Source organism: Alternaria ventricosa, assembly GCF_023758065.1.
Source record: "Alternaria ventricosa strain BMP 2768 chromosome Unknown scaffold_11, whole genome shotgun sequence".
Taxonomy (NCBI): Eukaryota; Fungi; Ascomycota; class Dothideomycetes; order Pleosporales; family Pleosporaceae; genus Alternaria; species Alternaria ventricosa.
Genome location: NW_026055691.1, coordinates 774341 through 801120, shown reverse-complemented (window position 1 = coordinate 801120; position 26780 = coordinate 774341). Strand labels below are relative to the sequence as shown.

Below are 26780 nucleotides of genomic sequence, written 5' to 3'. Positions count from 1 at the left end.
GAGGAATTTTGAGCGAGGCACGTGTCAGAAGGTCCGCGGTTGCCTTTTCCGGGATCCCGGCTTCGATGTCGACATCACGGCACAACATCGCCTTGTCAATGATGCTGCAGTTGATTCGATACCTAGGTAGCTTAGGTATAGAAAAAACAACTACAAATACCCAAATTCTGAATTGCAGGCATGATGTGCGGATCCTTGCGCACTGTTGCGCAGCCGTGGTCTTATCGCACCTGCCTCAGATTGTCCTTCACTCCATCGCGCCTACTCCCTGGTCGTCACTTCCATCGGGGCCACGGCACAACACCAACACGTGCTTCATCGCTTAATTGCCACTTACAAACATCTCGCCGTGCCATTCGCTGCCAACACACCGACATTCTCCCATCACCCCAGATCTAACGTTCAGTCACACTCTCCCCACAACTAGTCCCGGATAACCGTACTGGACCCCTCAGGCGTCCAGTCAAAGTGACATGTGAACCTCGTACCCCGGGTCTCATTTCTCCGCACGGCTTGAATCAGTTGTTGTGATTACAAGACGTATAAATGGGTCTTATCCCCAACATTGGCGCCTTGGTCCGTCTTGGTTGATACCCACAATGAGCTCGTAAGTGCGTGCTTTCCACCCCATATGCTTTCCAAGGCGGCTAATCAGTTCAGAGGCGTTTGTCAGCGTCCGTATCCACCCGATCATCCAACACCTCCGCCCGCGGACATACGCACACGATATCTGTATGGATGTGTTGAACGAAAGCCAATGTCTGTTGAGGGCGACCTGGCCGGCAATGCGGATTGAACATAACACCACATCAGTAGATGTTTCATGCACGGCAATCACCGACACTTGGATTCTTGTGGCTTCGACGGTAGCCGTTTGTATACACGATGCATAAGAGGAAGGATTAGACCCACTGGCATCGCCGACCAGCCGATCAATCTCGCCCGCTGTGGACCAGAAGGATGCCCGCATGATTCTCAAATTTATCGCAGCGCCTTAGAGGAGAGGGCATGACTTCGATGATGCCTACGAAAGATACGATGCAGCAACGATGTTGCTCTGTTGACGTCTAGGACAAGCACTTGGGCGCCCTTTGGCACAACGGCTTGCGCTGTTCACAAGCACTTGGTGAAGGCATGGCAATCTTGGTCTTCGCTAACCATCTCACGCGCACCCTTGTGTGTGTGGAGACCCCAAGTCAAAGCGCCTGCGTTCGCACCGATAACCCTCGGAGCTCCGACCGGGGGTGGTGGACGTATCACACCTCTAGACCTGTCTGTTTCTTCGCATCGCATGACAAGATGCACTGCGAATGCAAAGCTTTGTGGAGACGAGCAGAACCCCGGCGGTCTGGGCTTTCGTCAAGATAACAAAGCGCTTGGAGATGTTATGCTTGCCGTTGTGGGTTCAACGATCCAGCTGCCACTACGGCAGAATACAACCTTCCTGCTGGACTTTGGGGTACAGAGCCAAGTACAGAGCCAAGAGTCGGATCATTGTCCTACGACCCATCAGAGGCACCGACAACCAGGACGCGTATCAGCGCCAGAGCGACCGAAGAAGCGACACATTTTCACACCTGCGCACCGTTAGCTCTGCCACAATATCCTGCAGGCGCCGTATCTATGTCCGATAGTGTGTAGTCCACACGGCATATGCATTGGAGGGACGGGATACCATTTGGGGTAGTCACAACGCGGGCGCTACTGGAAAAGGCTGAAGGAGTTGGAGCCGCATCGCTTGTGTCGACACACCGCCGCGAGACGAGGTCTCGTCCAGGAGCTTAACCTCAGAAGCCGACACCCTGCTCCGACGCTCCTCTCGGTCATAATTCTGCCGGCGAACGGTCTCGTCGCGAGGCAGCGTCAGAATAGCGTAGTAATTTATCCCGCGTGCGAGATTTTCCCGGGATGGTACCAGCCAATAGCGCGGCATGCATTTACGGCACCTCCCCGGCCGCTACGAGGAGCTTGACAAGCTTCTCTTCCTCGACTGACAGCTAACGTGGGAGACTAAGAGAAATCCGGGACACGAGAGCGTTTGGGGGATAATGCGGGGTTCCCATCGTGTGGTGGCCAGGTTCTTGACTCGTCCTTAGCTCGGCCCCAAGCTCCACAAGACGCACGAACAAGGAAGCTTTCTCCACCTAAGCCTGCCAACCTTTCCGCCTCCTTACTGGGCATGTAACCTACGTGCAGATGGCGCTGCCGTGAGAACCACGAGAGGCGACCGGCGTGGCCGCTTGATCGGTAATTGATCAGACGATCAGCGGTCCGCTTACTGCGCGAGGGTTAGTTCCAACGCCTGCAATGGCCGACGAGACGGGTCGACCTATTGAACGTTGGGAAAACCACAGTTGGGAAGGTCATCCGGCATTCCTGGCTCGGAAGACCGACGCCGACCGCTACTGGCGATGGACAAACGTGGAGTAGAGGCTTCCGGGGTCGACTCTGGGGTCTCATGGATGGTGTGATTTAGCAGGCCTTGCATCTAGGATCTCCGCATCTCGTACCCCACCATCAGTTCAAGTATAAGAGGCACATGCGCCTTTGTACAGTTGAGTCGTCACTGCCTTTCCTCCCTGTCCGACAGACGTAGGTTCCGCAGCTCAATCACGACCTTACTCCAATCTACCTATACCAATATCGCCCATCATGGTCGTTTGGAACCCATGGAAGGAGAACTTGAAGCACACTCCCAAGGAGAGCCTTAACTGGCGTCTCTGGTATGGTGTCTTCGGTAGGTCATCTCATCTCCCATGAGACTACACTCAACTAACTCGTCGTAGTCTTCGGTCTCATGGGCGCTGCTCGTGGTATCGACGAAGGCCTCATCGGTACTACGGCCGAACTCGACCCCTTCAAACGCAAGTTCGGACTCGAAGAAGACGGCAGCAAGAGCGAGCACGAGATCGCGGAGCTCCTATCGAACATCACATCCATGGTGCAGATGGGTTCCATCTTGGGTTCCCTCATCGCCTTCTTCATCACCGACAAGATTGGTCGTCTCTGGGCTACTCGTCAACTTTGCATTGTCTGGGTTATCGGCATCGTCATTTTCCTCACCAGCTCTATCACTGGTTCCGTTGGACAAATCTACGCCGGTCGCTTCATTGCTGGTATCGGCATCGGACAAACCACTGTCGTCGCACCTACCTACCTGGCTGAGACCGCGCCCAGGGCCATCCGTGGTCTCTGTGTTTGCGCTTTCGCTGGTTCAGTCTACATCGGTATCATGCTTGCCTACTTCGCATCCTGGGGTTCCTCCATCCACATCTCGTCTGCCACTGATGCTCAATGGCTCGTACCCAACAGCATGCACATCATGTTTGCCGGTCTCATCTTCACCCTCTCTTGGTTCGCCAAGGAGAGTTCTCGTTGGTTGATCAAGGTCGGCCGCCACGAGGACGCGCTCGTCAACCTTGCACAGCTCCGCAACCTTCCTGCCGACCACCCTTATGTCACCTCGGAGATTATGGACATCAACGATCAACTCAACCGCGAACGCGAAGCCACTATGGGTACATCTTGGCTCGGGCCCATCCGTGAGCTGTTTTCCAGCAAGGCCAACCTCTACCGTCTTCAGCTCTCTGTCCTGTCGCAGTTGCTATCGCAGTGGTCGGGCGCCAACTCCATCACAATTTACGCTCCCAAGTACTTTGAGATGATGGGCACCAGCGGTCAACAAGAGAAGCTCTTCGCCACCGCCATCTTCGGTGTCGTCAAGTTTGTCAGTTCCATGATCTGCGCCTTCTTCCTGATCGACTTCCTCGGCCGCAAGCGCTCTCTCGCCACCGGTATCACACTCCAGCTCCTATCCATGCTCTACATGGCCATCTTCCTACTCATCGACACCGGTGTCGCGGATGGCGTACCCCAGAGCTCCAGCCAAAAGCACGCTGCCATGGGTGCCATCGTTATGATCTACTTCTCCGGTTTCGGTTGGGCGCTAGGATGGAACTCGATCCAGTACCTCATCAACTCCGAGATCTATCCTCTCCGTCTCCGTGCTCTTGGAGGTTCCATCGCCATGACATTCCACTTTGTCAACCAGTACGGTAACTCCAAGGCTGTACCTCTCATGTTCATTTCCATGACCCACGGAGGCACTATGCTGTTCTTCTCCTGCGTCACCGCCGTCGGTCTCGTCTGGGTATACTTCTTCCTACCCGAGACTTCTGGAAAGTCGCTCGAATCTCTCGACGAGATGTTCAACCTTCCTTGGCACCTTATTGGTCGCAAGGGTGCCGAGCTTACCAAGGGATCTGGTGGCATGGCTGAGATTATGGATGAGTCGGGTGAGAAAGCTGTTGAGTACCAGATGGAGAATGCTGGTGGTGCTGAGCAGCAGACCCACCGTGTGGAGCAGAAGGTCTAAGCCACTGCGGCAGTCGTACGAATACCCTGTATATAGCATCGCACACATCAATAGTGTTGCTGGATGTATATGAATGAAGTCATGAACACAAAGTCCTCCTCTCATGCATGCGCACGTCTAACAATCTCTCACTATACTAACAAACTACATCTGCTACATGTACGATCGCATTGCTTTCACTTCATTCCCGTCACGATGCAAACTTTTACAAATGAATTGATACCCATGTCGCCTAAGACGAATGGTAACTCCGACCGAAAGCTCATCAGCCCCTTGGGGTAACTAAGCCATTCTGCACAGTAGGGAGCGACAAGCCAACTCAAACCCGGCGCCAGGTGAGTCAAAGCCTAAAGCTCAACCGATGTGGAGGACTAACTTAGGTACCCTAGAGCGATGATAGTAATATGAAAACGCCGTCCCCAACGCCTCGCTCGTTCATACCATGATAATCCGCCCCATAACAATGACAATGAAAAATACCCATGCAGAACTTTTGGGAAAGAAAAGGAAAGGAGCAGCCAAACTGCTCACGCCACATCGTGAGTATCCAGACCACCGACACAACGTCGCATCTAAACCCCACCAGCCATCGAAGCCCGCTCCGAGCGCCTCCCCCGCCTCCTACCCTCGCCCTCATCCGTCTCCTCCGCAAGCCACAGCGCAACCTCCAGCTTCGGAGACGTCACCTGCTCACCCGCCGCCTTCCTAAACACCTTCATCACCTCCCCCACAATCGTCACCTCATCCTCCATGAACGTGATCTGACGAAGGAACGCGTATAGCGAAGTACTACCCAACTTGACTTTACGCTGTATCTTAGGCTTGTCCAGACCAGTGGTTACGGGGTGATTGGCTAAGGAGGCGAAGGCCTCGCAGATGTCGTCTTTGGTCGTTGTGCCATCCCAGAGTTCGAAGTCGAGCGTGTTTATGAAGGTTTCTAGGGATGTGGCGCCGAGGAAGGTTGTGCGTGCTTTTGAGGCTGCGCGAAGGATGGAGGGGGTGGAGTGGCTGGAGCTGTATGACTTGATGGTATCGGACTCCGAGGATGAGTCGGAGTAGGAGGAGGTGGGAGGGGTGGTGGTTGGGGCGGAGTCGGGGATGATTACTGTTTGCGAAACGGTGGTGGCTTCGTCGGCAGTGGGTTTGGAAAGAACAGTTTGCCAGAACCCCTGGATGGGGGTCGTAATGACGATGGACGGTTCCTCGCGCGTTGCATCCTCTGTACCCAGCTCCTCAACAGCAGAGATAGGCTCCTCAGTAATGGGAGGCACCATGCTGGCGATCAGTGCATCAACGGCATCAGGATCAGCGGTCCAAGTCTCAATATACTCGTTGGCCTTCCCAGCTTTCTTATCCTTATCCTGTTGTAAGGAAACCGAAAATTCAAGTGGTGCCACGTGCATAGCCACAAGATTGTTGTGAAAGTCGCGAGTTTCGTTGGTCTCACCCGAACCGTTGGGCTTGCAGAGAAGAGAGGCGATGAAGTCACGCTCTTTCTTCTCCGTAGCGACGGACTTTTTCTTATTAACTTTACTAGCCTTCTGCTCGATCTTTGAGGTCTTTTGCTGCTTAGGCGACGTGACTGGTAGTGAGAGAGGAGTAATATGAAGCGCAACCAGCTTCTCATGATAGTCGCGCGCCTCCTTGGTCTCACCTGGGCCGTTAGGCTTGGAAAGAAGAGAGGCGACAAAATCAGGCTCCTTCTTCTCGACCGGAGTAGGCATCTGGAGGTTGGCCTTGGTAGGTTTCCAGTTGGTCTTCTGCTGCTTGTGAAAAGTGACTGGCAGCGAGGGTGGAGCGACATGAAGCGCGACGAGCTTTTCGTGAAGGTCGCGAGTCTCTGTGGTCATACCAGAGCCATTGGGCCTTGCTAGAATGGTCGCGACGTATGCGGATTCTTCGGTTGTGACGACGGGCTCAACAATATCCATCGTAGTATCGACAGTGTCAGGTTCCGGAAGTTCCTGGATCAATTCAGAGTCAAGTGTAGCCACCTCCTTAGATGCCTCAGATGTCTTTGCGGCCTTCTTTTCAGCCTTGCTAAGCTTCTGCTGCTTAGCTTCAATGATCGGCATTACGACGGGACCGACATGCATAGCGACCAACTTAGCCTCTTCGTCGCGGGATAGGCGCGAAGGGTAAAGAGTTGAGTTTGGCATCGACAGAATCGCCGAAGGGCTGCAAGCCGACTCCTCAAAAGCAGTCGCCTGGATCGGCTCGGTCGACTTGTCAGCCGTCTCAGCCAAATTTCCAGACAGTGAAGCCTCTTCATCCGTATCATCTATCGGAGCAGTGACATAGATGTGGGGGAGTGCAATAACATCAGCAGCTGAAGAGGAACCGTCCTTGTCTTCAGGCTCAGTAATCTGCTCAGAAGAGGCAAGCTCTTGAACTAGCTGAGGAGCGTCATCTTCTGAACAAGTATCGGGTTCCGTGGCCCTATCTAACTCAACGTCGGTGTCAGAGTGAATAGTCTCGGCCGCACCAACGGACTCAGGTATAGGATCAGTGACGTTGTCGACCACGTGCTGTTCGATGCTGTCTTCGTGATCGTGAGCGGAACAAGATTGCTGCACGGGATGGCTGGTATGCACAATGCGCTCAACGACACCGTCGACGACGCGCTGCTCGACGATGTCGCTGTAGCTGTAGCTTGGGCGAACAACCCGCAGGGGCGCAAGACGTTTCTCTTCAGCGCTAGCTTTCGTCTTCTCCATAGCCGCTTCAATATCGCGAGTCCGATTGGTAGGAGGTGGAAGCGGCTTTCGGTTCTTCTTCACAGGCCGACGTGTAGGTCGGTTAGGCTGGGCCTTGAGAATCGCGTTCTTGCCCTTGGATGCCAACTCTTGCGCGGCCTTGTTCTTGGCCATTTCGGACTTCCGCCTCTGGATGGCAACCTGTTCAGTGCGCTTGGCTTCGTTCTCGGAGGCTATCTTCTGAAGAGCTTCTTGTTTGGCGAGATCAACGGAAGTTTTGGTGTTGGTGCTGTCAGTGGCGACGGCATCGGATGCACCAGTGGTGGTGTTAGTAGCAGACATCTTGTTGACTGCGTACGTGACTAGTTCAAATCTTTGGAGTCTGTTCGTATGCGGCTGAATAGGGATGGGTTGGGCAGACTTTTGAACAAAGGTATCTGAAACAGGTGAGTAGGTAGTTCAAGATTGTGGGTTTAGTGTGAAACGAACCAGTTGAACCGTATGGGTGGGGATAAAGGTATTGCTCAGATCTGCCCGTATGGAAGTTGAGGAGAGAGCTGGTATAGTGAGAGTTGCTCACCAAAAGGGGGTGTTTATATGGGACGGGCGTGCAAGGCTCCGCTAAAAGCTCAGACCAAGCGTGAATGGAGCTCGTGCTTGAGGCACTCACAGAGGGCTGCCCCGTGACCCAGTTACGCCCTGGCAATTAAACAAGTAATGGGTCATACCTTTCACTAAAGAGCCGAGCGACGACCTGCGTGATGGTGAATTGGTCCGTAGCTATCAGGTACATTTGCAGCAGGCGACATCTCCGGTCACATGTAACCCTCTTTGCGCTGGTAGAGACTATTCAACATTGAGTCGGACTTTCAGAGGCTAAGTCTGATGATGCTTCGGAGAGGAATGGAACCCGCATTAAATCGGAGATATGCCGTACAGCGTGCGGTAGATCGAACTATGTGCCGGGTGTGTGATCAGAGGTTCCTCCACATGGAAGACCAGATGCAGCTGACGAGGCCTACGAAGCTTCAGAAAAGCTTCGTCGCGTCCAACCCTGACAATAGTAGCATTCGATTCAATTTGCGTAGGTCGATGCGCCGACGAGATGATGACACGAGGAGTCAATTGCGTCAAGGAAGCTGACCAGAAGCGGTGGCATTTGTTAGCACGGCGCAGCAAAATGTGGCATGCCGAGTTACAGCGTGCGCTGCAAAAGTACTCTCAGCCTCGATAGCATCTTCAGACAGCGGTGTCAATGTTTGAAAAAATACAAGGCGGCCTTTGTGTTGCAATGACCGGCAGAGTGGGGAGTTGGGGTGGTTGAGGTTTGGAGGTAGCGGGCCAACACCGACTCCCATACCGATTGACCCAGGGACGACCCTATAATGCATACAGGCAAAAGCAAAAGCAAAAAGAATAAGCTCTCCAGCGGGGAATTGAACCCCGGTCTCCCGCGAGTTGCCTGATAGGTGACAAGCGGAAATACTGACCACTATACTACTGAAGATTGATCAACCGAATGGTTGAGTAGGTAGATCGATGGGAGTGTCTCTGATAGTGTAAAATATAGCGTAGAATTAAGTTGTGTGCCTCCAGCGTCGCGCTGTACTTATGCCTTGAAGAACGAATGGAATGGAAAAGAAGACGTGGTTCCCGCTTACAGGTGGGGCATAAACCGGACCGGTGGCACCTGCATTCCCAGCCCCAAATCCTCGGCACTCACGAACCGTGACAAACACCCATAAACATCACAACAACGACAAGATTGATGCCCGGTGCCTGCTCCAATCATTACGTCTTATTCATGTCAATTGTTCCTCGGAATACCCGACATCAACGCAAGTGCCTTGCCCCTGAACCCGAAGCGCCGACGGGTCTCTCAATGGAGACCCCGAACGAAACGATCCCGAATCTTCAGGCAGTGAGATCGCGGACCTGATGAGTGATCAAGTTAAGATGCGGTGTGGTTCTACCGATGACACGCATGCCCATGTGAGGCACTGGAAGCTGCCCCTGCAGCTTGAACCAGGTGCGCGGATCAGCATCGCGAATGATACCGCATCTTGTCACATACGCATACCTGTATTGTGTAGAACGGCGATTGAAGGAACACTCCATCGTGATATGAATTCAAGTTGAGTCACGAAAGATGCAGTGTATTCTCATCGCAGGATGAATATGTAGATGTATCAAATCTGCCTAGATGGGGAGCGCGCACAAGATGTTTGCCAGAAAAGGCAGTGTTGACGCCCATTCGCGCATGTCCGTCACCATAATCCGGGTATCGTGAAGGCTGAACCTTCGGCTCATGCCGTATCCTATCGGCGTGGAACAGCATTCTCGTGGCGTGTGATATTGTACTATGCCACGATGTAGCGCTGGGTTACTACGTGCACGAGGCTATGCAATGGGCTGTAGGCCTAAAGTTGCTATACTCGACGTGTGTGAATCTCTCAAATCTGCGAGAGAGCGTCCTGTAATATAACAGAGTCCAGAAGCGATGCGCTTCTGGTCAAGATCAATAGTCTGACGCTGTGCCGTTCGACTTGTTCTATTGTAGGCGGAACCGCGTAGACACCAACCCAGGCAGACTGCCCGTGCCATGACCCCGACTCATACCGCCAACAGCTCGCAACACCATGACAAAAGGTCAACGATGAGGTCGCAACATTTCCCATTGCGATAGGAGGGACGACGTCATGTCTGACCGGCAACAGTGCCTACCGGAGAGCACAGAGTCGCTAGCGCTGCAACAGAAGGGAAAGTGAAGGATGGAAGCAGGCAAATCAGAGAAGGAGCGGTGGCTCATAGAGTAAGCTGCACTACCCAAGGTGCGGCGCGGGTCAGCGAGATTGAGCAGACATGGGCAGAGGGCTTGGCTGGGAATTGGAGGTGACGCGTTCTGGAATCTGGGGTCGCCCTGGGCAGGCGGGAGAGACAAAGAGAAGCGGAGTCGCGGGCTGGAAGCCTTGATTCATGGTGTTGTTGGAGTGTCGGAAGAAGTCGCGATGGTCGCGACGAGAGGCCCAGCCGCTGATCAACAAGCAAGTCTTTATTGCGATGTCAAATGCACTGCATTGAAGATGCTCACTGCCATCTTGATCTACGGGGGGCATGTCGGCAGGGGTGCAGCAATGCTCAGCAGGACGTCGAGTGGCTGAGCGGGCATGCAGGCGTCCTCCGCCTCAGCGAAGTACGAGCACGTTGGCGCCCTCTTCTCCCACCGCCCGTTCAGCCCACGTCTTCGCTCGCTACTGCTCTGCTCTTGTTGCTATTCAATAAGAACGAACGGCATCTTGTTCTGGCCGCTCGTTGTTGTTTTTCCCACCAGCTGGAACCATTGCGCCGTGCACCTGCCGCCTCGCCCCGGCTATCCACCTGCACTTAACGGACCGAAGCGATCTGCACCGCGTCAGGCTGAATAGCAGCGAGCCAGGCGCCAGTGAGGCTCATATCGCATTCGGAATTCGACAATACCTAGACTCGACGTTTGCCACAGTCACTCGTTTATTCATTCACGCGCTTCTGCTCTGCATGCCGACGTCTGCTTGGTTGCTCGCTCCCACTGCGCGAGAGTCATAGCAGAGACGCCAGGCACTACCCGAGACGCGAACCAGGCACCCCGCCGCGCAAGGCGCGAACCACCGACTCAATGCGCTCTAGCAACAAGAGCTATCACAACATCAGCGAGTCGGGCCATGAGAAGAGAGAGGGCACGCCGTGGTACTGGCGCCTTATAGCTCTGGCTGCGTCATGGATGATACTCGGAGGGTGAGTGTTTGCGATGCGTCTCGAGGCGGCTCAGACGAAAGCATGCTAACGCCTCGAAGCTACCTCATACTGCCCGGCCTCTACAGAGAAACATACGAGCTCAAGTTCAGCCGAGCAGTCCTATCCGTCTTTGTTGTCGCGCTCCTTACAGCCGGCTACTCATTCACAGCACTGCTCTGCTTCGCCTGTCGCAATGAGCGCTTCCAAGCCGACGGCGTCTTCCTGTAAGGCCTCCATGCCTCCACCAACAGCGGAATACTAACCACATGTGCAGACCTGCGCTCACATCTTCCGCACTCGGCCTTATCTCGATAGCCTACAACTTCGTCTCCTCGCCCAACTACCACTGGGGAAATGCCGCCATTAGCGGTACCGTCATCAGCGCCGCCGGAACAATCCTCTACAGCTCCCTCCTCCTCTGGACATACCGCCGCATAGTCAAGTCCAAGCGACAAACCGACACACGCCAGAACCTCTGGTCCGACCAAAACTACTACAACAACTTCATCCCAAACATGTACCCCACCGCCATGCGCTCGCCCTCCCAGCCACCCGCCGCCCTGTACTCCGAAGACGACCGCGTGAACCAGCAAATGGCTCTCCTCCTCCACAAACAAGGAGACCCGCGACCGAGTCCCGACGCCAACAGCACGTTCAGGATAGACCTGCCAGAAGACAGGGAACAACAGGCAAGGCATCAGCGCAGTCAGGAGTTGGTGGGCACACCCGCGCAAACACATGGCGATTGGGGCCGCGACCGATCAGACAGCAGACCCGATAGTCTTAGCGAACAGTGGACACAATATGGCCGCGGACGAAGCGAGAACCGCCCTTCCAGTACAGAGGGGAGAGGCAGTCACTCGCGCAACCTCAGCCGCGAAGAACGGAGGCGCGAGATCGAGCTTGGTCAAATACGCGTATGATCATCTCTTTACCACAGCTTCGCTCTCATCTCTATCGTTCTTTCACGCAAAACTACGCATTCTCTACGCACACGGATAAGCGTCGGTGTTCCGGGCTCGGCGCTTTTGGAGTTTCTGATACCTTTGTGTATTTCTGTCAATCATACTGGGGCAATTTGGGAGGGACGATGTACATGTTGCATGATTGCTTTGGGGCATATTATGGCGGAGTAGATTCTTTGTGTTTTTTGTTGTTCTTACTATCTAGTGGAATCGATATTACTACTACGACGTCTTTGGTCGCCGTCACGTTTGCTTCCATGTCACAACGATACCACCAGCGTCTTTATCGCCACACCTGCGACCATCGCACCACTCGCCTCCCTCGGCTGCATACCTTCATGGCCCCATGACTCCTCCTCAATGCTAGGCCAAGGTCCATCACCTCGGGCCTCGTCTACACACAAAGAAAAACCTCATTACCTTGAAACACGTATTCTCCTTCCCCGAACCACATCCTCGGCTACTCGCCCCCATCGCGACGACCGCATCTGCAACCACGAACAGCCTTATCAACAGCCCCGTCCCGTCATCACATTCACGGGGCCACCGCTTCTGTAACCCTCAGGAGATAGAAATCGAAAAACCAAAACCGCCGTGTTTGCGGGGCGGCCGACTCGGTGACCTTCGGGCACCTGAGGTATCTGTCACATTAATTCGCCCTTTATTAGTACACATCATGTATCCTATCGTGCACCAGTTTGCTGCGTGGCGGTCTCCGCGATACGGCGTTGTATTGATTTGATGGCGGGGAGACTCACCGCAACGGCCTTTTGTTGTTTGGTAGATGGGTGTTGTGGCGGCGCTCTAGATGCGAGATGGAGGTAGGTAAGCGTAAGCACGTATCCGTGATGCAGGGTGGGCGGGTCAGCTGACGTTCTAGCGAGCGCGTGGGTAGATTGGCTGGTAAGGCACGCGTGAACGTCTGGTGAAGTCTGTGGCGGTGTAGTTGCTAAAAGAGTGAACAAATGGTGCATGATACCGCAACGTAATGGATTTCATAAAAGTTCCAGTCAAATGTTTGTGTCTTGCTAATGAAACTCGTTATCGCTATTTTGACCTATTGTATGCTTCTAGGTCTATCATCTACCATATGTTTTGGTAATGATTCGAAGCCTTGAAATACTCCTTCTGTCCGTCCTTCCTTACAATTCTCTATAGCTTGATAGCAAATTGCTTCAGATACTCGTAATGCTCCACATTAGCGGCAACAGTATCCCGGATCTGCTTCGCGCCCTCTTCGCCGTACTTCTCCTTCCACTCAGCGAAGAGCTGTTCGTCACTCTTTGGCTCCTTCTTCTACTCATTGTTAGCAAACGTCTTCTTTTCAACTGAGCCTGTTATGATATAACTTGTCAAAACTTACGTGTGTGCGTTCCCTCAGACGATCACTGTCCAGAGCATCCTCATGGAAACCCTTCCACTTCTCGAACGCCTCCTTGGCCTTGTCTTGGTCTTTCTCCGTGTCCCATACGAGCATGTTCGGGTCCCACTCAATTCCAGTAGTCTTGCAGAATGCCTCAATCATGCCAGATGGGTTGTCTAGCAGATCGTCTGCATCAATGACGCAGATCTCGACGCCGCCGGTGTGACCGTTTGCCTGGTCGTTGGCGTCAACCTCCTTTTCACCAGCGAACTTGGGGCCGATTTGGCCCTCAGAGCGCAGGTAGTCGAACAGGCGGCGGAGCTCATCGTAGCCGGCTTCATCCTCGCGGAAGTTGTAGAAGCCAGTCATTTTGTCTAGCGGAGGAATTGTGCAGCGGTAGTAAGATGGGATGGAGAATTTCGGGTGGCGGATCAGGAAGGTGAAGTGGTAGGTTGCCAACAAGTCCTTGGGGATAACGGTCGGGTTGTTGGGCTCGCCTTTGGTGTCGTATGGGTAGGGAGACTTGGATGGGTCGCTACGAGTGGTGACAGGCGAGAGTTCGGTAGTGTTTGTTCCTACGCCGCGGCGGTAGTTGGATAGAGATGGTGCGATGGTTGCGGGCTTTCCGACAGGAGGAATCCAGTATTGGGCCATGTCTTTGATGAAGGCGCGCTTGCCCTGTAAGAGGTGAGTATGAATTTCTTCTACAAGGCTTCATTTTGCGCCTCAGAGTTCTTCCTCGAATTGGCTATCATAAGGCTGGAGTCAAGGCAATAACAAATGGTGAGAGTGGAATGCTTCGGCGGTATTCCGGGCATGTGAAAGACCACAGTTCTGAGGTTTCCAAGCCGAGGGGTTGTTCTGGGCTTATTCGAATTGGTGCGCTCGCTTTGAAAGGTCGAGAGATGGTGCAAGATGGGCTCGAAGCAACGTGTGGGATGATTGCAGTAGGGGCGGGGTTGATTGGGGTCTGACTGGCGGGCGGATGGCTGAGGCACACAACACGCAATAGCGGCCAAGATGACGAGATTGCGAACATAAGATATCGATTGGATGCGTAGAAACGAAAAGTTGAGGGGAAATGGTACGAAGTTGAGGAGAAACATGAAAAGCATTAGTGAACGAACCTCGGAGTTCTCTCTCGCAATGCGATCAAAGATGGTCCTGTATGTGCTGTCCTCGTAACCAGACTCTTTCCTGGCCTTGGGGTCATTTTCATAACGCTCAGCAAGGCGCTCAGGTCCAAAGTAGTAGGCATCGCCGAAAGGCTCGTGAACACATTGCAGTGTGTCGTGACGGGTCATGAACACCTAGAGGATTGTCAGAACCCAGAATTGGGCGAGATACGGCGAAGCCAAGCATACCCGCTCAAAGGCTGTCGAGCAGGCCCTCGGATGAGTAGCCACAAAGATAGGCTTGCTCGTCATCGTCGCGGCTTCTCGACTCTGGTAGGATCTGTATTCCAAGTATCCTAGGGAAGTGACTGAGAAATACAGTCGGTGGTATTGGTGAAGAACAAGTCCAGATATATTCCAAGCTGGACAGCGACGCACCTACCGCGAAAAGTAAGAGGGGCACTAGCAGATTCTTATACCTGAGCCCCAGACAGAAACTGCCGCCGATCAACGATTGCCAGATGGAGCCCACAATTGCTGTTCGTTGAGCAGCAATCCCTACCGGCAACACGGATTAACAGGTACTAGTGGACCCAACCATGCAGTGTTGGCAGCTTCAATCAAAGGGTCCGGATGGACGCCTCACATGGGCGGCAGTCACACCCGCGAACGTGGCGTGAGGGCGATGCAGGTAATGCGGTTGCCCTGTCCCGATGCCAGGGTGGAATTGGCCAAAAGGGTTCGCATGGTGTTTTCTAGCAGCATGCATGATGTCACTGGCGGGATTGGTGGACGGAAGGTGTCGTGGTGGGGAGTGCCGTGCCCCTCACTAGCATGGCTAAGCCCGAGGTGCCGACGGTCCCTCGCCAAACTCCATCCCTTTTCAGTGTCGTTTGCGCATCGCGCGCATTATCGTTGGATGCTATTATTGCGCATCTTTAGGCCTATCTTTCTGACGGCTCTAAGCCACAGCTATTCATGCAGCTAAAAGCACGACATATAGTGGCTGCATTCCGCAATCTAATAGTGCCTGCGCCAAACAAAACCACTTGACACCACGGCTTGCTACGTTGTGCCGTCCTATACGTAGTAATCTATTGGAACGCTGCTGCTGTAACCATCAGGCGTTGTTGTACATGTTCGAGAGAAGAAGGAACGATGAAGATTCAATCTTTTTCCGCAGGCCCACACCTCGGTTCGCTGTACCTACCTTACTGGTATCAGGTTATGAGGACTTTCCTACGGTACTGTGCACGATGGCAAATCCAAGAGCAAGGGATTTGGGTGTGAGAGGAACACTCAGACTGGCACATTATGACACCGACAGACAATAAGCTGAGCATTTGTGCGACCGAATACGCGCAAGTCCTGCGACTACGCACCAACGGCCAACCTCATCTTCAGCAAATCCTTCTCGAGAATCTCCTCCTTCTTCCCGGTCAACTCCTCCATATCCCAACACGCACTAACATACCTCCCACCGAGCCACTCCCTCCTCTGCGCTCCCAACCACATCAACGTATCGCCCGCCAACTCAGGCGTATCAACAAGCCACTCGTGCATATGTCCCGGCATACCCAGCGCCAACTCTGTCTGTATACCTCCGGGATGTACAGCCATAGCCAGCATACCATCCTTGCCCTCCCCGTGGTCATGGTCAATGAACTCGGTCAACCGGAGTGAAGCCAATTTGGCGGGCCCGTAAGAAGAGCTCTGCGGAACGACCATAACAGCGCCAATGGATGTGATATTGATGATTATCTTGGAGCCGGCGAGGAGGTGCGGCCAGAATGCGCGGGTTACGAGGTAGCTTCCTTTTACGCTGACTTCGTAGTCGCGCCACCATTCATCCGGGTCGGTGTCTGGGATACCGGCGAAAGAGGCGAGACTGCCGGCGTTGTTGATTAAGACGTCGAGTTTTCCATCGAACTTCTCGGCGACGAGCTTAGCAGCAGCGTCTACGCTGTCTTTGCTGGTGACATCGAGATTCAGTGCTAGGACTTGCGGTTCAGGACGGCCTGCGGATTTGGCTGCGGCTTGGACGTCTTTGACGACGGTTGAGAGGTCGGATCGTGCGCCGAGTATTATGCCCGAGGCACCTGCTTTTGCGTAACTCAGGGCTGTGGCACGGCCAACGCCTTTTGAGGCCCCCGTGATCAAGACATGCTTTCCTTGGAGATTGAAGTTGAAAGGAGAGATGTATGGGTAAGTGTCGTGACGATCCGTGGCGACAAAGTTGAGACCTGTTACATGTGTGTTAGATGAATACTGGCGATGGGAAAGGGCTCTAGGGAAGGTTTAGTACCATTGGAGGCGCGGCTTTCACCGAAATCTTTGGACATGATGAATTTCGTTGGATTCAAGAGTTCTACGAATTAGTGAATGTCAAGATGTTTTTTATATACTCGAGAAGGTTACTTGTAATGGCAGCGTATATAGTACTGCAGAACTAGATGTTGTATGACGTAACCTGGACCCACACTCGGTATGGCACAGGATGCACACTAGTATCACGGCGGTATGCAAGGAGTTACCGGACATAGCTATCCGGCAGTTGTCATGAAAGAAACGCGTTGTATGAATGTGAAATGAAATCCGTGAATTAGTTAAGTCTATACCCCATGCGCTTACTTACTCAACGCTAATATCCTCTCAACAGCCCTCTCTGCCGCGATCATGACTCCCATGACAGGGTTCGTGGTCAGAGGCGGCACGATACTTGCATCGATGACGAACAAGTTCTGCATCCCGATGACCTTTGTATCCGTGTCAATGCAGGCCTCCATCCTGCAACTGCTGCTCCAATGTTGCACGTTGCCAAGTGTGAACGCGCTTGGCGTGGTCAAATAAGTCGCAATTTGCTCGATAGTCGAGTTCTTTGCAACGTTGAGCGGGTTGAGGGTAGCTGGCAGGGCTTGGAAGATGTTGTAGACGAATGTCGCAATAGCGGTCGCATCGCGGGGGTCGGCGTAGAAGTTCGATGAGGGAAGAGCGATACCTCTGGCATCAAGGTTTACGCGACCGACAGATCGGAGACCAGAAGTGCCGTATACATTAAGTGTGATAGTTCCGTTCTTTGTGAGGCCCATTGCTCCAGCAGAGTCAATGGTACCCTGGCAGCCCACTACATCGTCGCCTTGCTGGATGTAGTCCCAAAATGCGCTTGTTTGCGAAGCGAATGTGTAAGGTCCAGAGCGCTCGTTGACGTACAGGTCGACATCGGATTGAGGCGGGTTGGAGTAATCGTAAGCATACGAGGCAATCTCGTCAGATTGGAGCTCGATGAAGGTGTTTGGGTTATCGAAGACACCGTTGCCGACAGCGGTGTTGTTGATCCAGTCCTGAGAAGGAACAGTGACATGACCGTTCTTCGAGAGGTTTGTCAAGGTCGCTGCCTCACCGATTCCAGACCACATCAACAGTTGAGGGCTGAGGAGAGCACCGGCTGAAGAGATAACCATGCCGCCTTCTTTTATGCAGATGCTGGAAGTGTTCTCTGCTCCGTTGGTCTGAACGTCGACGCCAGTCGCTACGCCACCATCGCGACGAACACGCAAGACTTTAGTGCCGGTTTGGAAGGCAAAGTTCGAGCGAGCCAGGGCCGATTGTAGGTATGTTTTGACTGGACCACTCCTTTGCCCGTTCTCGTAGTACCAGATTGGGTGACCAAAAACCTTAGTCTTGTTGTGGTTCTCAATGCCATCGTTCAGGCCAACCTCTGCGAAACCCGCGCCATCAACGAGCCACTGCTTCGCAGCATCGTAACCGCTCTGCAGATACCTCTTTCCGTCTCTTGAAGGGCTGTCTGTGTTTGGCTGTTTCGCTCGGACCTTGTTGATTGCGCATTGCATGTCGTCATTTTTCCAGCCCTGGGGAAAGTAGCGATCCCAATCGCTCGCGGGTGGCTGGAAGAACAGTCCAGCGTTGATGGCGGAGTTACCACCGACGGTGCATCCTTGAAACGCGTTGACGACATCAGACGCGCATGTCAAGTTTCCTTCACCGGAATTCGAGAAGATGGACTTGTACAGCCCGGGAACGTCAACGCGGCTGAGTTCAGTTCCGTTTAGCCATTCCGGGCGAGCACGACCGCCGGTCACGTAGTACGACGGGCCGCCTTGCTCTAGAAGTAGGGTCTTCTTGCCGGCTTCGCTCATGCGGTCCGCTGTAACGATACCCGCTGGACCAGAACCTGGAGGACGTCAATTTTGGTGCCAGATGTTGGATGCATGTTTGAGCTTACCAACGACAATGACATCCCATTCACCACCAGCGCATTGCTCTGCCGCAGCATAGCTCGCGAACGCAGCGACCGGTAACAGGACCTTCAACATATGAGCTGCTACCATGATGCCTTCTCTTTGATTTCGGAGGTGATGTTTGTCCTATGTTGCGAGGCTATACCTCCTGCCGTGACAAGGCCGAAGGCTGACTTTAAGCATCTCATCTCACCCTCAGCTCCTAGCAAGTACGCTTACCCTAGCCTCGAGCTCTAAAGCACGGTGATGTACAAGTACCACCATGCTAAGCAAATTTGCAGCGTGAAGCTGGAGCCGACATCACCGAACACGAAGAGGTATGACGCCGTTTACGGGGTGGAGCGTGCGCAGGTCTAAACCATCGCCCAGATGCGGGCGCTTAACCTCTTCGTATGCGCTATGAGCGCATAGATCTCGCGCCGGTCGATGGCCGTAGAAGCTTAAGAATCATCGCTCCGACGGATTGGGTGCGTGGTGGTCGTTGCGTGGTTATTTTGGGACGTGTGGGCGAGCTGAAGGTGTGGCGAGGGCTGCACCGTGAGGGGTCCGGCCTGTCAGGAAGAAGCCCAACGTTACAGTAGCGGAAGGTGCGGCTGAGTCTGCAACTTTGCGTCAGTCATCCAGCTTCTGACTCCAGTATTTCCTTCTTTCGACTCTTCTGTAACTCGCATCGCAGACGACGAAATCGCGTGAGAAAGCTTGGGAAGCTTGTCGCATGCAAACTGCCCGCTCGGGCCGCTCGGAAGGATTGATTGTGGGACCTTCGTACGGGGCAAAGCTACCCGGCGAAACGTTGACATGCACACGGTGAGGTATCGCAAAACTTACGGTGTCATCGCAGGATCTCGACTTAGTCATTAACATGTTTAGTCACCGTGAAGTCATGCGACGCACGGTTTTGTGCGAGCAACGACGCGCCAGCGATTGAGATATGCGATCGTCTCGCAGCAACCATGGCGCTGTGTGGACCGAATGTTGTGATCTTCAGATATCGTTGTTTACGACAGGACCTCACAATCGACTACCGGGCGATGGACACAGCAGCCAGAATACCTGCCTTCACGAAAAGAGCCACTCTCATATGCGATCTCGAAGATGACTTAGGCTCAGTGGATGCACACGAAGTCAACCTTGAGCGCGATGAGTATGTCAAACGAACAGTCAAGATGGTGGACTTGCTATAAGAGTCATGTTTGGAATATCATACAAGTCGCGTCGAGGAAGTTCACCCATTAACTACATACTTCTGTCGAAGCATACCCACGAAAGAACCGAATTTCACCATTAACAGCGTCGAGGATACCTTGGAGTTACAAGTCGCCGAAGATATGACCCCACGAGCCCAAAGCAGCACAGCCGGGCCAAGCAATTTTGGCTTCAAAATTAAGCCATCGGGACTGGAGAAACAGTATCAATTTAAAGTGAAAACACTACGAGGTAGACGCATACCAGCTATTGAGTTAAGCAATTGACTGATACGCAGTAGAACTTCTTATAGAATTTGAGCTGAGAGACATAAATCATACTGTGCAAGTCACACCTGACGATTCCGGAACTTATTACGGCGATGTGATCGACAAGAATCGTCAGACATTTTTGAAAAGTGGGGAGGTCTCTTCTAGGTCCGAAGCTGGAGCTCTGGAGAAGTTAGTCGACGCCGTCAGAAACGAAATCACCGTCAAGAAAATCAACAAAACCAAGAAGAAGGTCCATAAACTTCAGGGTGACTTCTCCACAGAATGGCACGTTCACCTCGCAATGGAAGTTGGAGAAGATGCTGCGGGTTGGTGGGCAAATAACACATTCCTAAAGGACGACGAGCCATGCACACTTGTCCTAGCGGAAAATCTACCTTCTGAGCTTGCGGCGCACAAGTATCTGTTGGAATGGATCAGATCTCCCAGGGCGGTGGAGGACACGATATCATCATCGCCATCCCACGGTACTGCGATGACCCAGAGGCGACCCAGAGACGACGAGCCAACCACACCTCCCGCATTCCATACGACTCATACGCGAGGAGATACTCTGGAGCACACGATAGGAAGTCGGCCCAAGGTGAAAAAAGCTACCCACATTGTCATTACATTCACGTAAATAAATCTAAGTCTCATTCGACGACGACATGCTATTATGATGCAGAGACGAGAGCACTCACTCTTGAGGAACGTGTAGCCCTTATAATTCGATCTCACTCTCACCTCTTGCCCAATCTCACTTGCTCATTTCTTTCTATATCGAAACATTCCTGTAATCTCCAACCGCGCTGCATGGAAGTCCTGATACACTACCACCACGATTCCACTTCCGACGCTGAGATTCAAACCCGCTGTCCAACGTGCGAGCGTTCCTCAAAAGCTCACTGTTTTCGATGAGGTCCTGAGTAGCACATGTCTGACAAGTGGATAATATGGTGATGATGCTATCAAGGGCTAGGCGATCGCGAAAGGCACTGAGATTACTATACAAGGCAGTGTCTGTTCGATTCATTTCTAAATATTTGGTGGATCTAGTCGATCAGGAGCCATATGAAGTGTGTATACGGTGTGCGCTCTTGGCCGCGTGAGTGTTGCTTACGCACGACGCATCTATTGCGGATGGCAAGATACCATCGAGCACTAATGATGATCGCAGCGAGGTCTCAGTGACGACGTGCTCGGCTTTAACCAAGTAGCAGAAGTCACCGCCTCTGAGTCATGTACTTCATGTTACACAAATTGCGGACTCACCAAAAAGACCTCCTTCCCTGCGTCTATCTGAATTGTATACTCATATCGACAGTGATGGCTGCGTCGAGTCTTTGAAAGCAAAAAAACTGACCTGGAGTCACCTATGAATCAACCATATGACTATGAACGGCTTTCGGTGCACATATGGGGAGTCACTACCAGCGACAGCTCTTGAGAAGAGTCAGTGTCAGTATAAAATGCGGAAATGGACTGCTCCAAATCTTCTGCTTTAGCACCAAAGACTGACTATACAACGAGGCTAATACGAAACACCTGCTGCCAGCCATCGCGTCGCAATGCCAGAGAGCGGCAACAGACTCGTCGTGAGCGTGATCACGGACAAGGAAGATGTCTCGAGCTCCAGTGCTCCCAACACAAAAGCACGCAGAGAAAAGGCACCCGCCGTTGCGATCAAGACACCAGAACTCGAAAGTCCCCCGGTGGAACTCCCGCAAGCGCCTGAGACACAAGAGTCAGTCTCCTCCACTGAAGTACACATCGAGGAAATCGTGAAGCAAGTCAACGAGTGCAGGATCAAGAACGCGCACAAATTAGGAATACCCACAGAGAGCGTGAAAACGGAACAAATACCTTCCAATAGCGGGGCGTGGATGGTACGCTTCATTAATGAAACTGGAAGCGTACCGACGCTTGAAGATGACTTAGAGAAGCTGAGAGAACGTGAGTGCTGTCGAAGAAAAAGTTATCACAACTGCTGATCTCTCACTTAGTTGTGGATTGGGTGTGGTCCCCGAAAAACGGCTATCGCGCAGAGATTGTCCTGCTCAGACACCATAAGCGCGACAATTTTATCGCCATTGTTCGAGATGATCGTGACAACTCGAACCTTCTCAGAGTCGAAAGGAGCTATCGTGAGACTCCGGAGAAAGCGCTTGCACGTCTTCCTAGTGAGATTGGGTCCAAATATCCTGGCACAGGTGTGTTGCCGTCTCTCCCTCAGAGATACAAGGATATAGTATATTATACGAGAGTGTTACAAAGAGAGAAAATTCTGAGTGTGTGTTCACGGTCCGTCATGAGAGTGTACATTGACCACTATACAGATGAATGTCTAAAATGGAAGAGGCGCCACTATGATATAAGTATTGAGCCGGACCGAGAGTCATTGCGGCCGTACCGAGGAAGGGTGAGGCAGTTGAACACAGACACTCACTTTGTGAAGGGTAGCTGGTGGGAATTTAAAGAAGAGGCTTACGAGGATCTGTTGAAAAAAGTCCAGGCGTTCGTGAAGAAGCAGCTGGATGATCAGAGAAGTCGTCCTTCGTAGGTTCGACAAAGGATGGGAGTTTGACATGACAGCTTCGCGCCAATCAATACTGGAGGATACAGGATAGAAATTGGAAGCGAATGTATTTCTCAAACTTGTCACCCATTTCATTCCCTCACTTTCATGTACGAGTCTTTGTACAATATTCAGCATTGGGCTGCAAGAGAGGTGATTAGCCCCAAGCTTACACAAGTAGGATATCTGTGTCCCTTTTCAGAAGCCCGGTGCGACGGCGCGACCACGGTCACAAGTGCCTCCGCATACCCTAATGAGATTTCCCAAGTCCGGACGGCTGAGATCATACCGAAGGGAGAAAAGGAGTCAGAGAAAGAGGCCGTGGACAAGGCAAGCAACAGCTACGCATGCATCATGTCTTCATGGACATCTACGTTGTGATGCTAAGTCCGAACTAGGCATGTTCCCTTCTCCTCCACAAGCGTCAACGAGGCGAAGACACGGACGCCCAGCTGGACGAGCTGCGAGCCAGGAGTGCGCAACAGAAACAGAAAAACACGAAACTTCGTGGTGAAGTGTAGGAGTTCGAGTTCGACAGTCCCGTTGTGAAGATCAAGGTCCGTGACGATGTCATCATGGTACAAAGCAATGGGATGTAACCTGTTATTCGATTACTTACAAATAGTCGCTTATCCATACCAACTTGATTAGCCCATAAGCTGCAACTGATCTGTCGGCGGCCACCTCGTCTGCGCAAAGCTCAAACACCGCTTGATACTCTGCAGGTACTTCCGCGTCATCTCGTCACTCATAATATGCGCCGCATTCTTATCGCTCTCATGCAGCTTTTCCCGCGCACTTCTCTCGTGAATACCCACCATGGTAACACCAATGGGCCACGCCGCCTTGCCGATACTAAGACGCAGATAACCATCGTTCGCGTCGACATATCTTCGCTCCTGCGCAGCGTGCACAATCTCGACAACGGGCTCGACGATACTGTCTGGCAGATCGAACTTCTCCAACTTCTTGAACAGTGGTCGCATGTTCTCGCGCGCTTGTACCATGGCGGCGTAGGCTTGTTTTCCTTGGTAGCTCTCTTTGACTTCGGGGTCTCGACGTAGGAGTGTGAGGTCCCATTCTTTCAGCACCATGGTGAAGTAGCTCGCCAACTGTCTGAAGAGGAACTCGCGACCCTCCTTGTCCTTGGGTACCTGGGAGCTGACCTTCATGTCCTTCTCCGGTACGAGTTGTAGTGTTGTGGGTATCGGACCGTCCGTCATGATGGCTGCTAAGCTATCTGCGCCGACGCGCTTCTTGTATCGTTTCAGGCGTTGTTTGTGTGTCTCGCCGAATAGCCGCGCTGGCTCATCGAGGGCTCTTAGCTTTGCGACGAGCTCTTCGTCTTCGATATCTTCGTCTTCAGGGACTGGTGTGCCGTCTCCTTCACCGTCCTTCTTCTTAGATGGGAGATCGGGGAGACCTAGCCGCTTTCGGCGCTGTCTCTCTTCTGCCTCTTCCTCTTCTTCCCTTATGCGTCTTGATTCCTCGGCCATGCGCATGCGCTTTTCCCGGCGCTCGGCTTCCCTCTCGGCTTCATCTTCTTCGGCTTTGCGCTTCTTCTCGTGACGTTCTCGCCGTGCCTTCTCCGCGGCTTCTTGTTCGGCGACGTATGCGGCTTGCCGTTGTGCTTCGATTTCGCTGCGCTTCAGGTACTTTTTCTCGGTCGGTTCGGCTGGTGAGGCTGTGTCTTTGCCCTTTTTGATATGTGCGGACATCAACTTTGCGAAATCCATGTTGGCGACCGCGATGTTCGGGATATAGAGTGAGTCAAGGTGTCGAGGATGAGTCAGTGTTGGTTGCGACCTGGAAACTCACCTGCAATGGAAGGTACGTGCCGAGGAAGACGCTAGTGGGAGCTCTCCGCGTCCCGGTCGCGTTCCTTCCTCCCCAAACTCTCCAAACACATTCACATCTTGCGCCTGACGTCACCTCCTCACGACTTTCCTAGCCAGCTGTCTCTACGTGCCTGCGAATCTCTAAGAATCTTAATACATTGACTAGCCTGATTGTCCACAAGGCTGCAGACCTCACAATGGCTGCTCCCGCGAAGATTGACCGTCAAACAACGACGCCCTTCCTGTTGCGCCTCTTCTTTAAGCAAAACTCCTTCCATAGGTGCGTATTTCTCATACTCTCACAATTGTACAAAGCGAATACAGTACTAATAGCTCATAGGCTTGACGAGTTCGACCCAACGCTACCACGTCTCCCAACCAACGTCCAAATCTACACATGGCAGAGCTGTAGTCTGCGAGAGCTATGCACACTACTTCTGAGCGCAGTACCAACATTACTACCGCAACCGTACGCTGGATCGCGCATCGCATTTCGACTCGTATACCCAGACATACAAGGCTCCAACCGACCAGGCGCGCCAGGGCGATTCATATCGCGCGACATAGGCTCCGTCATTGTAGGCGCGCGCCCAAGGGATGAGGACATTGATATGGACGGCGTGGAGGGAGGAAGTGTCACAGAAGCTCTGAAGCAACTTGACGGCGACGCAGACAAGACACTGGGGGATGTCAGATTTATGATAGGCGACTATGTGGCATGCGCTATACTTCCACCGCTACCCGATGGCAGTGTACCGGCCGCACCTCCGCCACTATCTGGACCGGGTAGAGGACCGCCTTCAGGACCATACGGCGGTCGGCCGCGCGAGAACGGCTTCGGTGGCCGGGGAGACTATGGCGGCTTCGGCAGAGGTGGTAGGGGAGGTGGAAGCAGATTCGACGATCGAAGATTGAGTGGAGGAGGCGTACCGTTTGGTGAATGGCGGAGAGGCGAAGCGCCACCAGATCGAGAGCTAGGCTTTGGAAGAGGGGGCAGAGGCGGACGAGGAGGTGGAGATGACTGGCGTGACCGAGGAAGAGGCCGGGGACGATGGTAGGACAAACCTCTGACTGCGAAGTCATGACGCTATTGTTGCGACTCAGGCGCGGCATAAGCCATGATGGCGCCCAAGCAAGCAGCTTTACGAAACACCAAGTCACCATTTGAAGCCGGTGAGTCACTATGACCGCTCGTAGGATGAGTTAACATTGTGGTTGACGGATACATCGTAGCACCACCCAGTCTATCGAGTCGCTATCAAGCTTCGAATTCGTCTCCATGCTTCAGCAACGTGCGATATCCCTTCCCTTCGCCTCCTTGTCGCCGTAGAGTCTACCACACGAACTCGCCTTCCCAAAGTCTTTGCTCGTTGTAGCCACAAACTCCACAGTGTAACGTCACTGTTTGGAAGACTTCTCGGCTTCGATTTTCTCCAACAGGTTTTCGTAGGCGGTCACTACGTCTAGCGCAGCTGTACCTTTCTTGAATGGCTGCCTCGCGCCTGGAAGACGGGCTATAGCGATTTCCTGGCCGTCGACTTCCACAGTCGAGACCTCGCATTTCTGACTGTACTTAGGCGAATACTTGCGGACAAGATCTCCAGACGTGTACGTCAATACCAGTTCGACATAGCGGCCATCAAACTCACCCTGAATTTCCTTCTTCAATCGCTCTACCTCTGCCTCCTCCTTCACGCTCAATGTGAGGTCCTCACCGATAGCGGGCTGCTCGTTGCACTTCGGTGTTTCGGATTCTTCCGAGGGCATATGCAGTATCTGGAAACGGGTATATTGGTAATAAAGAATACATGGTAGCGCGCGCAGTGGTTTTGATCATGGTGGTGAGTCTTTTGGTATGAATGTGTGTATGTGACTGCGCGGAAGTGACATTGCGTGGAAGTGACTATGACTGACTCTCGTCACTGTAGCGTGGAGGATGTTGACGAACATACGAACAATCTACATGAGCTATCACAGGATCCAACAGCATACATGTCTTCAAAAGCCTGTTGAGGTGTGATCTCAAGTTAAGCTAGAAGTATACGAACGAGTCGGAGGTGATGATGTCGCCTTGCTCAAAGTTCATGTAGGCTCAAACTGCCTGACTTCCGGAGTTTCTCTTTGACATTTTGAACGTTGTATTCCTATGTATCAGACTCGGTACTCTCTTCTCGGTTTCGTGCGTGAATGTACGTGTCTATGCGCGTGGTGTAGATATATGGTAGTAGCGACTGGATGTGTAGTGGGTCCCGTCCCATTCTGGTTAGTGCCATCTCATCCAATGAAAGCGGGGCCCCTCGTATGTTGCGAAGGACACAATCCCACAACCATCCACGCGCCTCTCGCATGTCCATGGTGCGCGAGGT

General features: G+C 52.8%; 10 protein-coding genes and 1 non-coding gene across 11 annotated transcripts; 4 read left to right on the top strand and 7 right to left on the bottom strand.

The window, feature by feature from the left end:
- Positions 1 to 2652: 2652 nt before the first annotated feature.
- On the top strand, positions 2653 to 4375 carry J4E93_006762 (uncharacterized protein; the record flags this gene model as incomplete). Its single annotated transcript, XM_049344672.1, has 2 exons — positions 2653 to 2737; positions 2787 to 4375. The coding sequence occupies 2 exons, from the start codon at positions 2653 to 2655 to the stop codon at positions 4373 to 4375; spliced, it is 1674 nt and encodes a 557-aa protein (XP_049198326.1).
- Positions 4376 to 4947: 572 nt separating this feature from the next.
- On the bottom strand, positions 4948 to 7413 carry J4E93_006761 (uncharacterized protein; the record flags this gene model as incomplete). Its single annotated transcript, XM_049344671.1, has 1 exon — positions 4948 to 7413. One exon carries the CDS (start codon positions 7411 to 7413, stop codon positions 4948 to 4950), a length of 2466 nt encoding a protein of 821 aa, XP_049198325.1.
- A 1079-nt stretch (positions 7414 to 8492) lies between these two features.
- Positions 8493 to 8578, bottom strand: J4E93_006760. The gene has a single exon. It is a non-coding gene; the product is annotated as a tRNA-Asp (tRNA).
- A 2145-nt stretch (positions 8579 to 10723) lies between these two features.
- On the top strand, positions 10724 to 11765 carry J4E93_006759 (uncharacterized protein; the record flags this gene model as incomplete). Its single annotated transcript, XM_049344670.1, has 3 exons — positions 10724 to 10842; positions 10902 to 11066; positions 11117 to 11765. The coding sequence occupies 3 exons, from the start codon at positions 10724 to 10726 to the stop codon at positions 11763 to 11765; spliced, it is 933 nt and encodes a 310-aa protein (XP_049198324.1).
- Positions 11766 to 12959: 1194 nt separating this feature from the next.
- On the bottom strand, positions 12960 to 14474 carry J4E93_006758 (uncharacterized protein; the record flags this gene model as incomplete). Its single annotated transcript, XM_049344669.1, has 3 exons — positions 12960 to 13103; positions 13171 to 13848; positions 14298 to 14474. 3 exons carry the CDS (start codon positions 14472 to 14474, stop codon positions 12960 to 12962), a joined length of 999 nt encoding a protein of 332 aa, XP_049198323.1.
- Positions 14475 to 15659: 1185 nt separating this feature from the next.
- On the bottom strand, positions 15660 to 16627 carry J4E93_006757 (uncharacterized protein; the record flags this gene model as incomplete). The annotated part of the gene is made up of 2 exons (XM_049344668.1): positions 15660 to 16528; positions 16612 to 16627. The coding sequence occupies 2 exons, from the start codon at positions 16625 to 16627 to the stop codon at positions 15660 to 15662; spliced, it is 885 nt and encodes a 294-aa protein (XP_049198322.1).
- A 285-nt stretch (positions 16628 to 16912) lies between these two features.
- On the bottom strand, positions 16913 to 18619 carry J4E93_006756 (uncharacterized protein; the record flags this gene model as incomplete). The annotated part of the gene is made up of 2 exons (XM_049344667.1): positions 16913 to 18477; positions 18529 to 18619. 2 exons carry the CDS (start codon positions 18617 to 18619, stop codon positions 16913 to 16915), a joined length of 1656 nt encoding a protein of 551 aa, XP_049198321.1.
- Positions 18620 to 21569: 2950 nt separating this feature from the next.
- J4E93_006755 (uncharacterized protein) lies at positions 21570 to 22957 on the top strand (the record flags this gene model as incomplete). Its single annotated transcript, XM_049344666.1, has 3 exons — positions 21570 to 21954; positions 22005 to 22211; positions 22845 to 22957. 3 exons carry the CDS (start codon positions 21570 to 21572, stop codon positions 22955 to 22957), a joined length of 705 nt encoding a protein of 234 aa, XP_049198320.1.
- A 266-nt stretch (positions 22958 to 23223) lies between these two features.
- J4E93_006754 (uncharacterized protein) lies at positions 23224 to 24312 on the bottom strand (the record flags this gene model as incomplete). Its single annotated transcript, XM_049344665.1, has 1 exon — positions 23224 to 24312. One exon carries the CDS (start codon positions 24310 to 24312, stop codon positions 23224 to 23226), a length of 1089 nt encoding a protein of 362 aa, XP_049198319.1.
- A 299-nt stretch (positions 24313 to 24611) lies between these two features.
- Positions 24612 to 25472, top strand: J4E93_006753 (uncharacterized protein; the record flags this gene model as incomplete). The annotated part of the gene is made up of 2 exons (XM_049344664.1): positions 24612 to 24694; positions 24755 to 25472. The coding sequence occupies 2 exons, from the start codon at positions 24612 to 24614 to the stop codon at positions 25470 to 25472; spliced, it is 801 nt and encodes a 266-aa protein (XP_049198318.1).
- Positions 25473 to 25812: 340 nt separating this feature from the next.
- On the bottom strand, positions 25813 to 26181 carry J4E93_006752 (uncharacterized protein; the record flags this gene model as incomplete). The annotated part of the gene is made up of 1 exon (XM_049344663.1): positions 25813 to 26181. One exon carries the CDS (start codon positions 26179 to 26181, stop codon positions 25813 to 25815), a length of 369 nt encoding a protein of 122 aa, XP_049198317.1.
- Positions 26182 to 26780: the final 599 nt, after the last annotated feature.